The sequence below is a fragment of the Cetorhinus maximus genome, chromosome 9 (genome assembly GCF_964194155.1).
Source record: "Cetorhinus maximus chromosome 9, sCetMax3.hap1.1, whole genome shotgun sequence".
Taxonomy (NCBI): Eukaryota; Metazoa; Chordata; class Chondrichthyes; order Lamniformes; family Cetorhinidae; genus Cetorhinus; species Cetorhinus maximus.
The window spans coordinates 47,727,483-47,742,563 of NC_135887.1; the positions used below are offsets into that span (position 1 = coordinate 47,727,483).

General features: G+C 43.9%; 1 protein-coding gene across 4 annotated transcripts; it reads right to left on the reverse strand.

The window, feature by feature from the left end:
- Positions 1-8,283: 8,283 nt before the first annotated feature.
- On the reverse strand, positions 8,284-9,271 carry LOC144684634 (microtubule-associated protein RP/EB family member 1-like). 4 transcript variants are annotated; one of them, XM_078548695.1, is made up of 2 exons: positions 8,801-9,271; positions 8,284-8,755 (listed from the first exon to the last, which is right to left on the reverse strand). In XM_078548695.1, exons 1-2 carry the CDS (start codon positions 9,269-9,271, stop codon positions 8,381-8,383), a joined length of 846 nt encoding a protein of 281 aa, XP_078404821.1. In that variant the 3' UTR covers positions 8,284-8,380. The 4 variants fall into 4 exon arrangements, with proteins under 4 accessions (XP_078404821.1, XP_078404822.1, XP_078404823.1 ...); XM_078548696.1 differs by having other exon boundaries at positions 8,284-8,697; positions 8,779-9,271; XM_078548697.1 differs by having other exon boundaries at positions 8,284-8,657; positions 8,745-9,271.
- Positions 9,272-15,081: the final 5,810 nt, after the last annotated feature.

The following is a 15,081-nucleotide window of genomic DNA, read 5'->3' on the forward strand; positions in this document are numbered from 1 at the left end:
TAAGGTAACTGGTAAAGTATCTAAGGTGACATGAAGAAACGCTTTTTCTTACATGGCAAATTGTTGTGACCTGCTGCACTGCCTGAAGGAGTGGTGGAAGCAGATTCAATAGAAACATTCAAAAGGAATTTGTATAAATACTTGAAGGAAACAAATAATTACAGGGCTCTGGGGAAAGAGTAATGGAGTGGGACTAATTGGATAGCACAACAAAAGAGCTGGCAAGACACAGTGGGTCAAATGGCTTCATCCTGTGCTGTATGACTCTATGATGATTCTACATTGGAAAGGCCAGCTTGGAAAGACAATCATAACTGCCTCTGCTCTAAGGGGAATATTCTTGTCTGGTCTCTCCACATCATTAAAATCTCTCCTCCAAGCTACCATGCTGGTAAATCTCCTCTACCCCCTCTCCATTGGCAGCTTTCTGTCTTGGTGATGGTTTGCACCATGGTGTTCAAATCTGTGTCAAGCATTGCCTGGAGTGGCTCAGGAGCCCCACTCTGGCATGGCAGTCCCTGCTGCTTTTGCAGCTGAGAAAAGCATTGGGCTGGGAAGCTACACGATTCACCGGCCTCTGTCTGCTTTGGGCCCTCTTCTCGGCCAGCTGAGCATTTCGTTTCTGCTCACCTCTTCCAATCCCCTTCCAAACAGTCAGCCCCCAGAGGTCACAGCCCTCAGCGACTGTGTCCCAATTGTCAGTGTCAATGTCCGCTATCTTCATATCTCCCATCTTCATATCTCCCTTGCAGATGTCCTTGTAGCAGAAGTAAGGACACCCAGGAGGTGGTGATCCAGTGCCAGTTCACCATACAGAAGGTCTTTGGGTCTACAGTTGTCATCCACCTGATGAACGTGGCTGTAGTGATTGTAGGTATAACCTTTCCTGCTGTCATTAGCAGTCATGTGATGGTACTGACAAATGAGCCCTAAGTGTGGGTAATCTTAGAGGCAGAGCTTTCCAGTTGTGGACCCGGTTCAAGCATGTAGCTTCTAAATGAGCTCTGTAAATAAAGTTATCTGTTTCATGTAAGAAACGTGTCCAATACATCAAGCTCATTACATTTGGCGGTGAGGATAAATAGCTCTGCGCTAACACCTCACCTCGTAAATGTGAGTACATTAATTCTTAAGGAAAGAAAGAAAACCATACTCACCAGTCATGCCACTCTTCGGCAGAATCGACCCTTATGACTCGTCCATAGAAAACTGGAGCCAGTACATAGAGCGCCTAGGTTTTTATTTCGTGGCGAATGAAATAACAGCAGAGAAGCAGAAAGCAATTATTTTAATTGTCTGCGGGAGCAAGACATATCAACAAGTCTGATGGCCCCAAAAGTGCCCAATTCTAAATCTTTTAACAAATTAGTAGAACTCATGAAGATACATTTTCAGCTGAAGCCATCAATGATTATGCAGGCATTTAAGTTCAACTCCAGAGTAAGGGCCCCGGGTGAGTCAATCACTACTTATATTGGGAAGCAGTTGACTGAGCACTGCGACTTTGGAGATACACTCAATGACATGTTGCAGGACTGGTTGGTTTGTGGCGTTCATGATGACGCCATTCTGCGCCGTTTATTTGTAGAAGTTAATATTGCTTTGAAACGTGCCATGGAAATAGTGCTAGCAATGGAGAGTGCAGAGAAGGACTCTCAAGCATTGGAGAGTGTGCAACATGGTGCCATTTTTCAGTTGGGAAGGGAACCTACCACCAGGCGTGGTGCAAAAACCAGAGAGACAGCCACAAAGCGGGAGACAGTCTACTGCTCGAAAAATGAAAAGGCATACTGGAAGCATCCCACCAGTGATTCAGGAATTAATTTGTTACAGATGTGGGGGTAACCATGTACTGGAAATTTGCAGATTTAAGGAGGCAGAATGCCATTACTGCCACAAAAAGGGCATGTAATAAAGCAACGTAGGGTGAAATTGAGACTGTCAATCAGACAGCAAACAAAGATGATTGAAGTGCATAATATAACAGAACCAGAAGCTGCTGATACTGATATCCATTCCCTATACAATGTCAAAGCAGTAAAAACTGAACCAATAGCCATCAGCCTTCAACTGAATGGGAAGCCTCTAGTTAGGGAGGTAGACACGGAAGCATCGATCGGAGTGGTTGGAGAACACACATTTAAATACCTAAGTGAAGGTACGCAGCCACTGAATCTGGAGCAAACCACGGCTTAGCTGAAGACATACACTGGAGATCAATACAGGTAAAGGGCATCACCACCGTACCTGTGTCCTACAGGCAGACAGCCCAGCTTCCAGGGATCATTGTAACAGATGAAGAACCTAGTCTTCTGGGCCATGATGATTACAAAAAATTAAGCTCAACTGGTCAGAAATATTTCAAGTGAGGACAGGAGGAATTCCTCAGCTGTTAAGGAAGTATGACAGCGTATTTTGTGATGAATTGGGAAAGATAAAAGGCCTACAAGCAAAAATATATGTAGATTCGGAGGCAACACCCCATTTTTTTAAGACCTGCGCCTTATGCCCTAAAGGAGAAGGTGGATGCAGAATTGTGCCGCCTAGAGAAGTTGAGGATAATCCAGCCGGTCCAATTTTCAGAATGGGCAGCGCCCATAGTCCCTGTGATTAAACCAGATCAAACTATTTACATCTGCAGAGGCTACAAATTAACTGTGAACAAGGCTGCTAAACTGGATAAATATCCTATCCCGAGGATTGAAGATTTGTATGCTAAGCCAGATGGAGGAAAATCCTACACCAAACTGGACATGAGCCATGCATACCAACAGCTAGAGCTGGACAGCACATCTAGACGGTACTTAACCATCAACACGCCTGTACCAATATACACGCCTACCATTTGGTGTATCACCTGCCTGTGCGATTTTCCAAAGGACCATGGAAAGCCTATTGCAAGCACTTCGAGTTGTAGTGTACCTGGATGACATCCTGATCACAGGATCAATGGAAGCCAAACATTTGGCCAACCTAGAAAAGGTTTCAAGAAGATTTTTGGAAGCTGGTGTGCAATTGAAGAAATAGAAGTGTACATTCCAAGCAGCAGAAGTTACTTACCTCGGTCACCAAATGGATACCCAGGGCTTGCATCCAGTGGAGGAGAAAGTCAGGGCAATCAAGGAGGTGCCCTCTCCTACCAGCGTCACTGAACTCGTGTTTTTTGGGCATGATAAATTATTATAGTTACTTTTTGCCAAACTTGTCAATAGCATTAGCACCTCTACACTTACTATTGAAAAAGAACCTTCATTGGTAATGGAAGGCACAACAAGAAGAAACCTTCATAAAAGTCAAGAAGCTTTTACACTCAAGATGTCTACTGGTATATTATGACCCATCAAAAGCATTAATATTAACCTCTGATGCATCTCCTTACAGTATGGGGGCTGTGTTGTCACACAGGGTGGAACATGGTTCCAAAAGGCCAATAGGCTATGTCTCCGGAAACCTCTCTGCAGCCGAGAAGGGTTATTCACAACTTGAAAGGGAAGGTTTATCAGTGATATTTGGAGTGAAGAAATTCCACCAGTATCTGCAATGTCGACATTTCACCATAGTGTCAGACCATAAACCATTAATGGGTTTATTTAGTGAGGATAAAGCCTTTCCACCAATAGCCTCAGCAAGAATTCAATGTTGGGCTTTGATTTTATCTGTGTATGAGTATACCTTTATGTACCGTCCTGGTGTGCGTATTGCCAATGCAGACGCACTCAGTCGTCTTCCATTACCAGATAGCAATGTACACACTCCAGTGCCACAAGAAGTTGTGCTTGTGTTGAATTTCTTGGACTTTTCACCTGTGTATACAAAGCAAATAAGGAATTAGACAAACAGAGATCCAATTTTGTCATAAGTCCGAGACCAGGTATTGCAAGGATGGTCAAATTCACCCGTGTCTGAAGAGATAAGACCATTCCATGGCCCGAAAAACAGAGTTAGGTTGTCAAGATGGGATCTTGTTGTGGAGATCAAGAGTCAATATCCCTTCGCAGGGAAGAGAACCGTTCTTGACAGAGCTTCACAGTGCACATCCAGGCATTTTAAAGATGAAGATGTTTGTACGAAGCTCTATCTGGTGGCCAGATACAGGCAGTGATATAGAAAAAATGGTGAAACACTGTCTCCAGTATCAGCAACAACAGATGTTGCCCGGTTCAGTTCCACTGCATCTGTGGGAGTGGCCTGGTCAACCCTGGGTTAGATTACATATAGGCTATATAGGTCCATTTTTAGGTACCATATTTTTATTGATCGATGCACATTCTAAGTGGATGGACATATGAAGATCACCGACATCATGTGTAACTATTGAAAAGTTGCACCAATGTTTTAGTATACATGGCCTATCAGAAGTCATTGTTTCGAATAACAGTACCGCCTTCACTGGTACGGAATTCCAGAGAATCATGAGTTTAAATGGAATTAAGCATATTAAAACAGCACCATATCATTTTTCATCAAATGGGTTAGCAGAAAGAGCAGTGCAAACCTTCAAATCAGGAATGAAGAAGTTATCTGAAAGTACTTCATGAACTTGACTTTCACGTTTTCTTCTCAATTATCGTACGACTCCTGATGCAACTGTGGGTTCAACACCATCTGAATTACTGGTGAAAAGCTGCCTTTGTACAAGGTTGAGTTTGATGTTTCCAAACTTAGACAGGAAGGTAGAGAAGAACCAGACTATTCAGAAAGTGAATCACGATATTCATAGCAAAACTTGAAGATTTACTGTGGGAGATACAGTTTTCGTGCGGAATTTTGGAAATGGTCCTAGTTGGGCTCCTGCTATAATTGTATCTGAAACTGGACCTTTGTCATTCCAAGTGGAAGTGGATTGTTTGAAAACATGTGGTTTATCTAAGGAGTAGAGAAACATTCCAACAGCCAGTTATTCTGCCTGTAATTGATATCGAACCTTTAATCACTGAGGTGACAGATCGACCTAGAATAGACATACCTGATGTCTCTATTAAATTACCTAATACTGAACTGCCACTGTCTAAGGATGTCCCTGATGCTGCAGTTCCTGATCATGTCGATCCAGTTGGAGAATCTCAAGTGGTAGAGCTATGCCACTCTAACCGAATTAGAAAACCACCTCAGACTTAATCTTTAATCACATGACCTGTGTATATATGTATATGTTGTGGATTAAAATATTCTTTGTAAATAGGAAATGGAAAACAACTAATGGTGGTGAAAATGTATTTATTTATTGCAGGTATAACCTTTCCTACTGCCTTTAGGGGTCACGTGATTGTACTGACAAATGAGCCCTAAGCGCGGGTAATCTTAGAGGTGCAGCTTTCTAGTTGTGGACCTGGTTCAAGCATGTAGCTTCTAAACGAGTTCTGTAATAAAGTTAGCTGTTTCAAGTAAGAAACCTGTCCAATACATCAAGTTCATTACAGTGGCCAAGCTTGTGTTGTATGTTCTGTATGGTGAACTGGCCAACGGGTCATCAGCTCCTGGGTGTATATCCCTTCTCCAAAGTCTTAATATCCTTTCTAAAGTCTGATGCCTGGAATGGGCACAGTACTACAGACGAGACCTAACTAGTGAAGTGTGAAGTTTAGCTTGAACAGGACAGCTGGCCTGGCTTAAAAACTGTTACATCTCTAAGCATGCCTGGTCCTGATGAAGGATCACCGACCTGAAACCTTAACTGTTTTTCTCTCTCTGGATGTTGCCAGATCTGCTGGAAGCTAAATAACTGTCTGTTAATTTCAAAAGCAGCTGACGAACTAACATATATTCAAACCAATCCCACAAGATGTTTGGACTTGAATTGACCAGCTTAGTGCATCCCTCTAATACCTTGCCTCAGGCATTAAAGTTTGTTTGTACTAGCTAAGAGCGCACACTCTCAGGGAGTGCTGCCTTCAGCAATAAGTAAGTTACACATAACTGTTTCTAAAGTGTGAAGGCTTACGATTCCATTCTTTCATTGCTGAACACTGTCATAGCTGTAGGTAATGGCTGAGAGTTTTCTCTTTGCTGCATGTCTCCAGCAGTCTCAACTGAGAAGTGCCCCACAGCCTACTACAAAATGGAACTAGTTTTACCATCTCATTAATCTTACGTTTTGATGGCTAGAGAGAACATAGGCATAGCTCAGAGAGATCTGTGATGAAATATATTTATTTTAACATCTTGCAGCATTCTGTTCACCAGACTAATAAAAGGCTTCACTGTCGGAGTTCCTGTGTTTCAGATGAGATCTTGAACTGCGGCACAGTCTGCCCTTTCAGGTAGACGTGCAAAATCCCACGGCACTCTTTGAAGAAGAGCAGGAGAGTTCTCCCTGGTGTCTTGGCCAATATTTATATCTCAAGCTCCACCAGGGAAACACATTGGCCAGAATTTTTCACTTGTCGGGTGGGCGTTCGCCCGACCTGAACGAGCATAAAATAACGTGTGACAATGTCGGGCAAGTGTCCCGACGTCATCGCTCACTCGCGTGATATTTCAGTTGGCGGGCGCATGCGGGAGTCGACAGTGCACCCACCGATAATTAAAAGGCTTATTAAGGCCATTAAGGTAATAATTAAGTTCAGTTTTTTGCTCCCGTCCAACTTTACGGTTGGCGGGCAGGCAAAAAGGCCAAGCAGCCTTTGGATTTTTTTATGAAACCTCATCCACGGGCGGGACGAGGTTTCCAACAACAATTAAAAATTAAATTAAAATGTTTAAATTTCATCCATAACATGCCCCTGCTCATGTGACAGTCACGAGGGGACATTTTTTTTTTACCATTTCAAAATTCCTTATTTTTAGTTTTTTAAATCTTCAGCTCACTGAGGCAGCTCTGTACCTCAGTGAGCTTTCATTGTGCTCATCCACACATGCACCAACTTCCACGCTTGCCCTCCCCCCCTCCACCTCACACAGGCAGCACTGAGCGCTGCGGCGCATTTTTCACGCTGGGCGGGCCTTAAATGGCTCGCCAGTGTGGAAATCGCAGTCACGGACCAGTCGCGGACGGTGGTCATCTTCCCGACTGGTCCCACTTGCCCCCGCCTAGCCCACCCGACAAGGGCAAAATCCTGGCCATTATCAATATAAAAACAAAAAACTGCAGATGCTGGAAATCCAAAACAAAAACAGAAATACCTGAGTTTTTCCAGGTATTCCTGGCCATTATCATGTTGCTGTCGGTGGGAGCTTGCTGAGTACTGTTTTGTTGCTGCATTTCTACATTACAAGAGTGACTACACTTCAAAAATATCTCATTAAGTGTAAAGCACTTTGGGACATTCTGAAGTTGTGAAAGGCATTTTCTAAATGCAAGTTGTTTTGTTTTTCATTCTTTTAATTACTCTAACCACCAAGTTGAGGCTCTTCAGTGCCCTCCCTGTCTGTTCCTCACATCCTTTGCTGCACATCTAACTCTGTGCAAACCACAGGTCCAGCCCATCAGGTAGTAAGTCTCGGCAACAATATAACAAAAAAAAATCTTTATTCCTTATATGGGCATAGCAGGACATGCTGAATGGTTAACTCCAGCAGCTCTTCTCTTTTCATCAGCGCTACAAAGACAATTGTCAAAATATGCAACAGAATCATCAGTCCCTACTTTGGAAACAGCTTGGTGTCTCATTCACAAGACAGCACCTGTGGCAGTGCAGCACTCCCGCGGTACCACATTGAGGTGTCAGGCTAGATTACATGCACAGGTCCTCGTGACCTTGAGTTGAGAGTGCTGACACCAACATAGCCCACGCTCAGGCGCAGTCAAAGGCAACTTCAACCTAGAAATTTTTTAATATCAGTTATTTCCAAGCTAGCGGTGGGAACATCAGTAGCATCAGTCCATCTGCGGATATACAAAGTTGGTCTTGGATGCATGCTTCACTAGGTTAAGGGATTACCTCAACTTCCCTATGGGCAAGAGACACCAGCAGAAGTGAACCATAGGCTTTAGTCCAATTGACTGGATTCTCCAAGAGTCTACCCCTTATGGGTCAAAGCAAAGGTCAAAAATCAACACTGACCCACAGTTATCATCGCTGGGTCAAAGTCCTGGACCCCCCCAAACTAACAGCTCTTTGGGAGCATCTTCCCCATACAGACTGCAGCTCACCACCACTACCTCAAGGGCAACTAGGATGGACAATAAATGCCAGCCTTACCAGGGCGCCCACATCCCAAGACCAAATAGAAAAAAATGTTCACCTTTGTTAAACGTGAATGGAAATGATGGCAATGAAAGGAAGTCCATTTATTGAGAAAGGAGGTACACTTTAATTTAGCTTACACTAGCAACTTTCCACACGCAACCTTTTTTTAAAAACTTTGCAGCAAATGAGGGGGCTTTGCCCTCTAGCCGGTGATTAGCAATAAGCTGTGGAGGGTAATGGGCTCACCCCCTTTAATATTCGTCTGGCTCTTCAGGTTGCTCATTGACAGCCTCCCGTGGGATGAATCCATCATCGGTGGAGTAGAGCACTTTCTCCACCTGCTGAATCAGTACATTGTCTTCCTGCGGATTCTCTTGACAGATCATCTCAATGTTTCTCAGCTTTCCAAAGTAAAAGTCTCTTTCTTTCTCCAGCTCTACCAGGTCGGTTTTTAAGTTTTTCACTTGCTCGGCCAGTTCGGCGACATGTGCATCACCGTTTCCCGCCATGCTGGACCTCTCCGGTGCACTTTTCTGCACAGGACCCGGTGCTGCTACCACCCCACCACCTTTTGAGGCCACCTTGGAGCGCAGCAGGTAGGTGCCCGACGATGACGACCGCAGGGCCTTCTTGTCCAGGGCGGTGGCACTGGCGCTTAGGCCCGTGGCAGCGCTCAGCGTGCTGAGCGTCTTCTTGGGCTTGTTGAAGACAGGGCCGTGAGTGCTGGGTGGCGGGCCAGCCTCCTGTCCCTGGCGGGCAACCACCGGGTCGTAGGGCTTGCCATCGTAGTTGGCATCAAAGAACCTCCTGAACCACTGAAGGAACTCAAAGTTGTCCTGGAACTTGCCTTTCATCAGCTTGTCCACCGCGATGATCTTGTCCACCTCCATCTTCTTGAAGGCTGCTTGCAGCAGTTTGAAGTTCTGGATGTACTCATGCTCCAGCCTGGCCAGAAACTTAACTTTCTTCAGGATGATGGACCCGGGGAAGATCATATCCATGAACTGGCAGTAAGCTGCGCCTGAGCACAGCTGCTCGATCTTTGTGTAGTTCAACTGAAGCGAGTCATTGACCCAGGCCAACATGTCATGTCGACTCAGGTTGTCGCTGGTCGAAGAAGTAAAGTAAACGTTGACAGCCATTTGATGTTGGTTTTGTTTCCTCACAGCTTTTTGCCTCCCCCCACGTTTTTTTTCTCCCCCTTGCTGTTTTCCTTGTTTCTCTGCGAGTTTAGCTGCAAGTTACTCCTTACAGTGACCTAATCATTACGTCATAATAAGGATAGTTAAATATGTTACTGAGTACTGTCCAGTACTGTTACAAATAGGCAGTTTAAAAAAAAACTAATTTCATTCAACGGAAACATCTTTTATATATAGCATTTTTACGGAGTCAGAGATCCCATGGTGCTTCACAGAAGTGTTATCACACAGGATTTGACAGGGAGATATTCGCACCAGTGACCAAAACATTGGCAAATAGGTAGGAGTGTCATCACGATTGCTACGGTATTGTAGGATGTCCTATGAGGAACGATTAAATAGACTGGACCTTTATTCTCTGGAGTTTAGAAGAATGAGAGGTGATCTCATTCAAACATACAAAATTCTTACAGGGCTCATCAGGGTAGATGCAGGAAGGATGTTTCCCCTGGCTGGAGGTGTCCAGAACCAGGAGACACAGCCTCAGAATAAGCGGCAGGTCATTTGGGACTGAGATGAGGAGGAATTTCTTTACTCAGAGGGTGGTGAATCTTTGGAATTCTCTGCCCCAGAGGACTGTGGAAGCTCAGTCATTGAGTATGTTCAAGATTGAGATTGATAGATTTCTACGTATTAAAAACATCAACAGGTACAGGGCTAATGCAGAAAAATAGTGTTGAGGTAGGAGATCAGCCATGATCTCATTGAATGGTGGAGCGGGCTCGAAGGGCTGAATGGCCTACTCCTGCTCCTATTTCTTATGTTCTTATGTCCCAGGTTGGATTGTCAGTCTGTGTTGTGTTCTCTGGGTTCTGTCAAGAAGACAAGAGAAATGCTAGACTTGGTCTCAGATTCTTTGGGCCTATAGGAGGAGAAAAAAAACAAAGAGTGGTTTGCACTTCTAAGTGTTATCTGGTTAACCCTCGCTGCAATGTATGGATGTCAGCTCTATCAGATTGTGGAGAACCAGTCTTCCAACAACCCAGAGCCATGCTTGTGGGCACCTCCTCTAAGTGATCACTTATTTTCGCCGAGGTCATTTAGATACTTCCTCCAACACTAAAAGGAGATATGGAGGTACTTCTCACAATCACAGTGACACCTCCTTCCACATGACCTGGACTTACGCATGCCCTAGCTTTTGTCCCAGCTATTGTGACAACTGCATCTCTCCGTTCTCCAAGATCCGACAGCAGGACTTCAGAAGCAGCCTCAGAACCATTCAACAATGCGTGACTTTTCCCTCTTCTCAGGGCCTATTCATACCTTGACCTGGATCAAGATTCTCAGTACTTACAATTTTTTGAATGCAGACTGCAGATGCTGCATGACCCACTAATGGGTAGCTTTTGAAGCATTGCTGTGCCTGATGTCAAGAGCTGAGATCACCCAATAGAAGGCCCCAGAATGATAGGATTTTTTTTATCTACACCTCCTGCAAGTTAAGCATATCCTGGATAGAGTGAAGTTTTTTTTCTTCATTCTTTCATGGGATGAGTGTGTCGCTGGCAACACCAGCATTTGTTGCCCATCCCTAATTGCTCTTGAACTGAGTGACTATCAGAGGGCAGTTAAGAGTCAACCACATTGCTTTGGGTCTGGAGTCACATGTAGGCTAGACTGGGTAAGGATGGCAGATTTCCTTCCCTAAAGGGGCGTTAGTGAATCGGATGACAATCAATGATAGTTTCATGGTCACCATTACTGAGACTAGCTTTCAATTCCAAATTTTATTAATTGAATTTAAATTCCACTAGCTATTGTTGTTGGATTTGAACCCGTGTTCCCTGGGCATTAGCCTGGACCTCTGCATTACTAGTCCAGTGACATTACCACGATGCCACCTTCCCCCTGTTCAGGGAGTGCGGTCTGGATGGTTGCATGGCCCTGACTAACCTGTCTCAGCTTCCTTTCGTTGAAGAGTTCTGTAACAGGTTGGACATCTTCCCAAATTTTCTTCTCTGTACAATTTTCCCAGGTGATACTAATGGAAAAAGCTGGGAAAGGTGAACATCTAGCCCAACATCCTTCTGAAGAAGAGTCATGCCGACTCGAAACGTCAACTCTGTTTTTCTCTCCACAGATGCTGCCAGACTTGCTGAGTTTTTGCAGCATTTTCTGTTTTTGTTTCAGATTTCCAGCATCTGTAATATTTTGCTTTTATCTTTCAGAGAAGCGCGGTTCAGCAGGTGATCTGCTAAACCGTGTTCAACCAATGAATGAAATGACCATTAGACCATTGAAATGTCAAGAAGGAACTCAATGCCATTGGCCCTTGAAGCCTTTAATTCAAATCACTATTACCAGCAGGATAGATGAGCATCAATATTTCAAATGATAACATTCCAAACATTAGAGCTGTCACAATGACTGGAAAAATTCCATTGTTTCAGATACCACAGGCACTTCTTAAAGACACTGGCTGTGACTGAAAGGCCTATTCATCCAGGCAGGACTCTGGAAACCCTTCTTGGACCTTCTCAATGTCAGCATTAAAAAGGAATGCAGTTAGAGAGAGGCAAGGAGACCCTGTGAGTCCAAATGAACTGGGTTATGATAGGAGACATGCTCAGGCCTTTCAGAGTTAACAATCTTTGTGGATTGCTGGAGGTTCCTGTGGTGCCGTTCATTTTTTTGTATTTTAATATTCTGAATGATTTTTTTGCATCTTTTTGGAATTTTCCATTGTTTTTATTTATCATCTCAGTATTTCTAGGAGTTACAATTTTAGTTGCAAGAATGAACAATCTGAAGTTGGAAATTCCTCCGGGCATCTCTTACTCAGCCCATTGAAGGATGAACAACAGGATCAGAGGAGGAATATAGTTACAATCTTCTTCTACCAGAAGCTCTCCATCCGCACCTCACCTTAACAAAGGACCAGTATTTATAATCCCTGGATGTGTCCAAGGAGATCTGAATGCAAAGGTGGTGAATTCCATATTTTCCAGAATATTGGAACAGGAGTAGGCCATTCAACCTGTTGGGCCTACTCCACCCTTAAGTTAGATTGTTGCTGATCTATAGATTAATCCACTTCTCCTGCCTTTGCTCCATACCCAAACTCCAACTGACCCAGTATCCTTTGCCTTTAGGTGACAAGAGCCCCAGATTTCTACTACTCTTCATGCACAAAGTGTGTTCTGATGTCCCCTCACTCTTGAATCCCCTACCAGTGGAAATAGTTTCCCTGCAACTACCCTATTGAATCCTTTTAGCATCTTAAATACCTCAATCAGATCACCACTCAATCTTTCATATTCAAGAGAGCACAGGCCATGTTTATGCAACCTGTGCTCATAATTTAATCCAATAACAGCAGCTATGAAATCAGACCTCTAGCAATGTGGAAATACACGAGGGTGTGTGAAAGGTTGTGTTTTCCAGAGAGTTTCTGAAAAGTGACACCAAATTAAAGATTTTCTTTAACTTACCAAACAGAATGTGCCCCTTTCTACTTTTAGTGACAATCCAATTTTCTTACATTACTCAGTCTCTTAAGTAGACATTCAATTCTCTTGAAACCAATCCAGAGTGATTTGCAGTTCCCAAGGGTTTACTTCTGTTCTTCTCCTTTCCCAACATGGCCTTCCACCGTGAGAGTTTTCCTGGGGATCCTCCCTCTAGGCCCAGCTAGGTGAACCCTCCAGCCTTGTTTTAATTACTCACAAACTCGGTCCTCAAACTGAACACAAGTTCCCACCTGCATTCCATATGGTTAGCAACAGAGTCAGCATTTTCTCTGCTTGAAGTGCAGAGCTAGCTAACATCTATTGTTTCCTTGCTCTCCACCTCTCAATTGGCTTCAGACTACACATGGCCAGACTGCAGCTGCCTCTGTGATATTTCTGGGTTTCTAAGGAAGACTGAAACCTGATCTCAAATGGCCTCCTCTCCGTGGCAACAGGAAACACATTAGCTTTGTATCCAAGTAGAAATGCTAATCGGCTAACTCTAATCGCCACTGTTTTTCATCTTTGAAACAAAGGGACAATTGTTTACAACCTGATATTGATAACAAAAACAGAATTACCTGGAAAAACTCAGCAGGTCTGGCAGCATCGGCGGAGAAGAAATCAGTTAACGTTTCGAGCCTTCATGGCCCTTCGGCAGAACTGAAGCATAGTTAGAAGAAGGGAGAAATATAAATTGGTTTAAGGTGGGGGGGGCGGGGTTGGTGGGGGGAGAGAGAGACATTGAGGGTGTGGTGATTGTGATTGTGTGGTGATTGTGATTCCCACAATCACCACACCCTCAATGTCTCTCTCTCCCCCCACCACACCACCCCCACCCCCCCACCTTAAACCAATTTATATTTCTCCCTTCTTCTAACTATGCTTCAGTTCTGCCGAAGGGCCATGAAGGCTCGAAACGTTAACTGATTTCTTCTCCGCCGATGCTGCCAGACCTGCTGAGTTTTTCCAGGTAATTCTGTTTTTGTTTTGGATTTCCAGCATCCGCAGTAGCTTTTAGCTTTTTGTTTTTATCTGATATTGATAACACCTTTCTGGGTCTTAGGAGACTTAGGTTCTTCTCATTGTGGACATAGAAACAGCTGTCATTGTCTGCAAGTGTAAATATCTCGCACCTCCCGTTCAATAAAACAATCTGAGTCTTTTGATCTTTAACAATTAAAACCCTAGGTTCATTGTCTGGCAGACTCCAGCATAGGTCACATGACCCTTTCATCTACTCTAGATTTAAAGATACAATCCCAAACAAAACACTCTTATAAACCAAAAGATATAGTCTAAAATAGCTTATAAACCTCACAATTGTAACAATGGTCTTTGGTGAAGGACAATGGCCATGATATCAAAAAGGGTTGATAATTTAAGGAAGTAGCAGGGAGCATTCAGAGGCTGATGTGCGAAGAGCAAGTTTTGCTTCTCTGAAACTCTTGAGGCTTGGGTGTGTGTTTGTGTGTTTGTGTGTGTCTGTGCGCACTGTAAGTAAATAAAATGCTTTGGTAAATGAGGTATTGATACAGCAAAGGAGTTAGCTACATTACACTTCCCGGGAGAACACATTTGATATGGCTGGTTGGTTGCCCGTTCACTAATGGAAAGCTGTTGCTGAGCACAGCTGCTGAGTGACACACAGCACTCTCTACATCCACATGATCCCCTCAGCACGGGAGTCTCATTAAATCAATCTGCCATGGTGCACACAGATGCGAGCTCGAGTAGAAAATACAATTATTATTCATCCACACAACACAGTTCTGGTGTCACACTAGATTAAGTTCATTTTTGCTTTCCTAAATATTAACTAAGGTCAGTCTTGGTACTGCAATACGCTGGCACACTCCTGCAATTGTGAATGGTCAGTTATGGGCACAGCACTTGTTTATTCATTGAGATACAAGTTAAAAGGCAGGATGGTGGGGGTGCTGCTAGGTATACTGGAGGTAAAATTACTCTGCCTCTCCTCAGCCCCGAATGCCTATCAACTGCAGAAATTGTCGCCTCTCTCAGTAATTGCTATAAGCGAATTCAGCTTCAGTAGTCCAATTCCTAGTATGTGTTAGTCCACAACAGGACTGGAATGGTCATCTATCTCAGGGAGGCCACAGGAGGGAGTGGAGATGGGGGGAGGGGAGTGTGGATGGGGGAATTGATGGTATGTTGATGCAGGCTGTCCTGTCTGAATTTGAAACTGGTGCACTTGGACCATAGCTGAAGAAAAAGACAAGCATTTATATCACTTTTCATAATCTTAGGGCTATCGCATTTTACAGACAATGAAAT